Source organism: Nansenia antarctica (genome assembly GCF_963989245.1).
Source record: "Nansenia antarctica genome assembly, chromosome: 3".
In the NCBI taxonomy this organism is placed as follows: domain Eukaryota; kingdom Metazoa; phylum Chordata; class Actinopteri; order Argentiniformes; family Microstomatidae; genus Nansenia; species Nansenia antarctica.
Window position 1 is genome coordinate 21,008,742 of NC_137688.1, and position 7,500 is coordinate 21,016,241.

At 51.1% G+C, this 7,500-nt stretch overlaps 1 protein-coding gene across 1 annotated transcript in view; it reads right to left on the minus strand.

The window, feature by feature from the left end:
- The window catches only part of LOC308153875 (A disintegrin and metalloproteinase with thrombospondin motifs 2-like), a gene marked incomplete at both ends in the record, with an annotated part of 138,369 nt that overhangs the window by 56,091 nt on the left and 74,778 nt on the right, over positions 1 to 7,500 (minus strand). The window contains 1 exon segment of the mRNA XM_080527059.1: positions 863 to 1,068. Coding sequence (XP_080383185.1) covers positions 863 to 1,068 — 206 coding nt within the window.

The following is a 7,500-nucleotide window of genomic DNA, read 5'->3' on the forward strand; positions in this document are numbered from 1 at the left end:
CCGAAAGAGAGGAAAAAGGAAGCGAAAGTGAGAATAGGACTCCCAGGGCAGAGACTCATAGCGGTAACTAAATCAATATTGAAAAGACAAATGATAGGCTATATGACAGGAGATGAGACATGTTATATTTATACGAATGCAGTGTGTGATGCTCCTTATTAAGCTATGATATTATGCTATCCAACAGTTTAGTGTGTCAAGCTGTGATCGGGATGTAGAATTGAAATGAGGTTTGTTAAATGTTGTAGTGGGATCCATTAAGCCTACAACAATGTCATACACCAATATAGCACACATCACATAAGTAACACAACATTTTTTGTTTTTCTCTTTTTTTCCCCGCAGTAATACCGTATACTCCAGTAAAATTTGCGGACGGTATAAAGGTATGAAAACATATACCGCCGAACCCTAACCTACCCTATACGCCCAAGCCTACTTGAAACCCTATGAGGGTGTGTGTGTCATGTGTGTGTGTGTGTGTGTGTGTGTCTGTGTGTGTGTCTCTATGTGTGTGTTTGTGTGTCATGTCACATTCTAGCTGCCATAAAATATTAGATAGGTATTCCCTCACAACATCATTCAATAGAGCTTCATACAGAAAGAAAGGTGAATTATAGTCGCTGCTACTATAGAAACATCCAGAAATCGCACACATGTGGGTGGATGTGTGTGCGAGTGTGTGTCTGAGTGTGTGTGCGTGTGCACGCGTGTGTGTGTCTGTGCATGCGTGCGTGAGTGCTCGCGTGAGTATGAGCATGTGTGTGCGTGCGAGTGTGTGTATACACTCTTGTGTGTGTGTGTGTGTGTGTGTGTGTGTGTGTGTGTGTGTGCCAGCGTGCGCGTGTGTCACTGTACTCACAATGTTCATGAGCGTCAGCAGGTACTTCTGGACATGTTCCTTGCCGTGGAACTGGACCACCGAGTCGTCCACGCCCAGCAGAACCTCGATGTTGTAGGCCCGGTCTGGGCTCTGTCTGCGGCTCCTCTGGGCCCGGCTCTGGTTGATGCTCCGCTCCACGCCCAGGTACAGAGACTCCAGGTCCATCAGACCGCCCAGCTCAGCTCCTGAGACACACACACACACACACACACACACAGACACATTCCTTGACGTTACGTTTGGGTTCACGGGGTTGTGCTTACCAAACCATACACTGCATAGAGACAGTCATATACTGTAGATATCATGGGGACACACACACACACGCACGATGCATGCATGATGCACGCACACGCACACGCACACGCACACGCACACACACACACACACACACACACACACAAAGAGAGAAGCTGACAATACAACACAAACTTTAAACATGTCTGTGTGTGTGTGTGTGTGTATATGTGTGATTGTGTGTGTGCGCACACGCATGTGTTGGTAACTGTGTGGTTATCCTTCACAGATTTTTTGAATCAACAAAATATTGCCATCCCGTCACAGTAAACCTACCAGATGGTGGTTGGAAAGACATGGATTACACTAGCACAGTGGCTCTGAGAGCGCCTCTCCTACCACTCCTCTCAGTATCCACAACACACACACACACACACACACACACACACACTCAAAAACAGCGAACACACGGACATGCACACTCACACAGAAACACACACACACACGCACACACATTATTGGCACCCCTGGTAAAGATGAGTAAAATAAAGGATTATAAAAAAAACTTTGGGTGAATTAGCTCAATGTCACACTGAAAAGAAAATGTAATAACTACATTTATACTGACAAAAAAAAACTATCATCAACAGCCGAATAGGGGGCAGGAGCTCTGGTCTGGCAGTGGCTCTGGTCCAGGAGAGGGACTGGAGCCTGGGGAGGATAAACGATGCCGTCTCCCTAGCCAAGGCCAACCCTCCCCAGCCTCACCCTCACTACCCCCCCTCCCCCCCTCCCAGAGTAGACACCGCCTCACCCTCACTATCCCCCCCCCCCCCTCCCAGAGTAGACACCGCCCCCCCTCACTATCCCCCCCCCCTCCCAGAGTAGACACCGCCCACCCTCACTATCCCCCCCCCCCTCCCAGAGTAGACACCGCCCACCCTCACTATCCCCCCCCCCCTCCCAGAGTCGACAGCCTCACCCTCACTATCCCCCCCCCCCCCCCCAGAGTAGACACCGCCCACCCTCACTATCCCCCCCCCCCTCCCAGAGTAGACACCGCCCACCCTCACTATCCCCCCCCCCCCCTCCCAGAGTAGACACCGCCCACCCCCAGACAGCCTGGTCTTGGTCTTGGAAGGTTGGGAACGCTGTGGCAGTCCCCGCGTCTCCACGGAATCTACAAGCCTTGTCCTGTCTCAGCCAAAATGTGTGTGTGTGTGTGTGTATGTGTGTATGTACGAGAATGTGTATGTGTGTGTGTGTGTGTGTGTGTGTGTGTGTGTGTATGCACACAAGTGTGTATGTGTGAGCATGCATGTGTGTGGGTGTGTGTGTGTTTTTTGCGTGAATGTGCGAGTCTTTGTATGTGCGACCATGTGTGTGTGTGTGTGTGTGTGTGTGTGTGTGTGTGTGCGTGTGTGTGTGGGGGGGGGGGGACGGGACTTAGCCTGCAGTTGCCAGGCAGCACAGCTAAAAAGGCTTAGGGAGCTGGTTTCAGAGAGAGAGAGAGAGAGAAAGACACACATACACACATACACACACACACACACACAGACCGAGTACCACGGTCACCAGTGGATCAGTATCAGCCATCAGTACATCACTGATAGAGACACATCTTCGCCACAACACCTTGATACAATACTTTGGCATAGTGGTCACTGAGCAGACTCTCTGCACCTAGAGACACTGGTCCTCTCAGGGTGGATCCACAGGTGTGGCCGGTGTGTGGCTAAACTGAGACATGACTTCCCCCCATGTTCCTCTGAGGTGTGTGAGTGTGTGTGTGTGTGTGTGTGTGTGTGTGTGTGTGTGTGTGTGTGTGTGTGTGTGTGTGGGAACAAGTCTGCAACCAATCAAATTGTTCCGACTTTTATTTGATTGATATAAAAGTCTGAAGCTTTAGATTGGTTGCAGACTTGTTACCGCTTTCACTAGCTGCTGTCACATAATATGTCTAGAATATGTAAGCTGCTTGGAATTATGGACGTGTTTGTTTTTCTCTCGTAGTTCCATCTCCATAGCACCAAGAGGGACCACACACTTGCAGAGCCCTCCACGGACATGTGTTGACACCAAGGATCAATACCAAATACAATATCTAAACGGATCGACACATCGCAGACCCATAATACTCATACTAGTCCAACCAGAAGGCGTATCAACGTCTGGATGTTGTTGAGAGGACTCCGTGCGTATGAGCAAAACGTCAAGTAGCCACTGTGAGAACCCGTCACTCACTGTCTGGCGCGTGGAGGCGCCTGCAGCGCCCCTTGAGGGTCAAGCTTTGAATGACACGTCGATCACGTGTCAGATCAGGTGGTCAAACATGACCAGGGAGCGCATGGACTGCACACGTGTGTTCGATACCGTTCCTCATTCCATACCATAGCATGACAACGAGTCCTCGGATTTCTACCTGGGGCGGCTGTGGCTCAGGAGGGTAGAGTCGCCGTCTAATGATCACAAGGTTGGCAGATCGGTGGTTCGAGCCCTGGCTGGCCACATGTCGAAGTGTCCTTGGGCAAGACACTGAACCCCAAAATTGCTCAGAGTGATCGGGCCGGCGCCTTGCATGGTAGCTTGGCCGCCATTGGTGTGTGAATGTGTGTGTGAATGGGTGAATGGGAGGCCGTTGTAAAGCGCTTTGGATAAAGGCGCTATATAAGTGCAGTCCATTTACCATTTACCATTTACCTCCACCAGCCTCTCCTGATAGACAGGCTGTGAGAGGTACGTATGGGAGGACAAGCGAGGTTGGAGTCGACCCTGTCAGTGAGATGTGACACTGTCCTGCAGGCAGGGGCCAACTGGCCGGAGGTGAACAGAGACATATGGAGGGAGTTAATTTGCAGCTGAAACCTTCAGCATAACACACACCATGAGAAGCCGTCGGACCTATGGTGGTTTAACACATACACACTCACTGTGTTGGCGTGCAGAGAGAGAGAGAGAGAGAGAGAGAGAGAGAGAGAGAGAGAGAGAGAGAGAGAGAGAGAGAGCGATAGAGCAGCAGCAAAGGCTTCTGGGTAGATCTGCCACCTAGTCTCCTGTCTCCCAATCAGCAAGAGGCATCCTTTTTTTTCCCTTTCCCTTTCCCGCTCTCTCTCTCTCTCTCTCTCTCTCTCTCTCTCTCTCTCTCTCTCTCTCTCTCTCTCTCTCTCTCTCTCTCTCTCTCTCTCTCTCTCTCTCTCTCTCTCTCTTATGCAACGTTACCACGGCAACCAGCTCCCGGGTAAAACAACGCGGCTAATATTGGCTCCAGAGTCGCTAGGAGAAATTATCCTAGAAAGTCTGAATAAGATTCGCTATCAGTATCCTGAGTGACAGAACATGGCCGCAATGTCAGGGCTCTCACTCCAACTACAGGGGGATGATAAAACAGGGGGGAAAGAAGGAGTGTAAAAAGGAGTGCAGGGGCATAAAAAGAAAGGAAATTGCTGATTTATTTTTCTTTTGACGATGTTTTATTTTATTTTTCTCCCCGATATTTCTCCTTCGTTGACGGAACTAGCTCCCAACGAAAAGGCATCGTCCTCCGAAAAAACAACAACCCCGGCTTGTTTTGATTTCCCGAGCCACAGTAACTGTTTTTAATGAGTGTGATGTCATGACCACACCATCTGCTTTTAAAGACAGGTTCAGATATTTTTACTTCTGGTTACGTAAGACCCTTCGACGGAGGGCAATGTTTATTTTTTTTATTCTGTCCTTCGTCTTTATGAGAATTCCACTCCTCAGTAAAAAAAAATCCATTGACTGAAAATTACAAGCGTGGCAATGATGTCATCGTTTTAGTTTCAGGTTTGGGCTGCAGAAAGAAGTCATGACATCACAGGTTAACTTCCTGCCCTCTGAGTCCCCGACGTCTAGAGGAACAGAAAGTGATGCAGATGAATTGAAGTCCAGCATGTGACATGTGACATGTGTTCAATCAGGTAGAGAGAGAGAGGGAGAGAGAGGGAGAGAGAGAGATTTAAAGAAGGGGTTGAAATCGTTCACATTTTTCAGCTCTGGGTCCCTGGGTAGAACTTCTACTGGCCTCTCTCTCTCTCTCTCTCTCTCTCTCTCTCTCTCTCTCTCTCTCTTTGGCTAGAGTGGCCACTGAGAGAGAGAGAGAGAGAGAGAGAGAGTGACAGAGAAAAAGAGATACAGAGATACAGAGACACACAAAGAGAGATGTCGACAGAGGGAAAGATGTAGAGGGAGAGAGAGAGGGAAACAGAGAGAGAGAGAGAAAGAGAGAGAGAGAGACAGAGAGAGACAGAGAGAGAGAGAGAGGCAGAGAGAGAGAGAGAGACAGAGAGAGAGACAGAGACAGAGACAGAGAGAGAGAGAGAGACAGAGAGAGAGAGAGAGGGAGAGAGAGAGACAGAGAGACAGAGAGACAGAGAGAGAGAGACAGAGAGAGAGAGACAGACAGAGAGACAGAGAGACAGAGAGACAGAGAGAGACAGAGAGAGACAGAGAGAGAGAGAGAGAGACAGAGAGAGAGAGAGAGAGAGAGAGAGAGAGAGAGAGAGAGTGGGGAGGAGAGAGCAGAAGGGCCCTTAGTGTCACAGTTGTGCATCGGTAGATTTATAGAGAGCGTCCCACTCGTCTAGAGAGGCATCAGTGTCCCCCTCCAGGGACAGATACAGAGAAGACATAGCTACACCTCCTGAACCCTAACCTAATCTATGGATCCCTCTCTCTCCCCCTCTCCATCTCTCTCTCCCTCTCTCTCTGGGTCTTAAAACTGGCTGACTCAAGTGTTTGATACAATACTGTACATCAGTCTTTTCTCTGTGTGAAATCTTTCTCCTCACTCTCCTTCTTGCTCTTTCTTTCTCACCACTCTTTCCACTTCCTCTCTCTCTCCCCCCCCCCCCCCCCCCCTGGGCCCCCTCCACTCTGTCTCTCCCTCTCTCTATCCCCCTCTCCACTCTCTCTCTCCTCAGGTGAAAAGCAGCTCACGCCCTTATTAGGACACAAAGGTACTTTGTCGTTCAACCTTTGCAAAGGTCAAGAATGTTCTGAGTGACTGGAGACCAGAGAGGAGGGCGGGACACGGAGAGAGAGGGAGAGAGAGAGAGAGGGGGAGAGAGAGATGGAGGCCATGCAAGAACAATGTAGTGGTCATTGTTCAGGTCAAAGTCCAGGGCAGGGCAGGGCAGGGTAGGGCAGGGCAGGGCAGGGCAGGGCAGGGTAGGGCAGGGTAGGGCAGGGTACGGCAGGGCAGGGCAGGGTAGGGCAGGGTACGGCAGGGCAGGGTAGGGCAGGGTAGGGCAGGGCAGGGTAGGGCAGGGTAGGGCAGGGTACGGCAGGGCAGGGCAGGGTAGGGCAGGGTAGGGCAGGGTACGGCAGGGCAGGGCAGGGTAGGGCAGGGTAGGGCAGGGTACGGCAGGGCAGGGTAGGGCAGGGTAGGGCAGGGTACGGCAGGGTAGGGCAGGGTACGGCAGGGTACGGCAGGGCAGGGCAGGGTAGGGCAGGGCAGGGCAGGGCAGGGTAGGGCAGGGTACGGCAGGGCAGGGCAGGGTAGGGCAGGGCAGGGCAGGGTAGGGCAGGGCAGGGTAGGGCAGGGTAGGGCAGGGCAGGGTAGGGCAGGGCAGGGTAGGGTGGGGGGTTTCTGGGTTCTACAGGGGCCTGGATGGCAGAGCTACTGTGGGGGGGGGGCGGATGGGGGGGGGGGGTTATTGCTGTGAGCATTACTGTATACTGAGTTGTTGGAGGTGTGTGTGTGTGTGTGTGTGTGTGTGCATGCATGCGTGCGTGTGTGCAGTGGAGACCTTGCTGTCAGACATGGCGAGGTTACTTCAGTGCAGAGTCTCATACATACAGTGATTTATGTAATACAGCACAGAGACTCCAACCAGCAAGCAGCAAGCACACACACACACACACACACACGCACACACACACACACAGGGCCTTGGGAGAGGGGCACATTATTGATCACCAGCTTCCAGGTGCTGCATGACTCTCTCAGGGGAGCGACATCAGTCACATCACTTGATTAAATCAAACATTCCTCTGAAGGCGTAAATATCGACATGAAAATTATCATGTGCACAGAGTCAAACGGACAGATCATACCAGAGAGTCCTCTCTGCGACATCGTCTACAGTGAGGTGTCCGGTTCTAAACGATATTCCACCGGCAGTGAGTTGAATAGCAGATGGAAACAGTGTGGAAACCAAGGAAGTGATATGGAAATGAGTCAGTGACACCTGGGCTGTGTTTCCTGTACTGGTGGATCTGTTCTGTTGTGCTTCTGTGTGAAAATAACATGCATGACAACATTAGCTCTGCTTACCTTTTACCTGGCCCGAAGGCCACACACACACGCACACACACACACACACACACACACGCATACACGCACACACGCACATGCG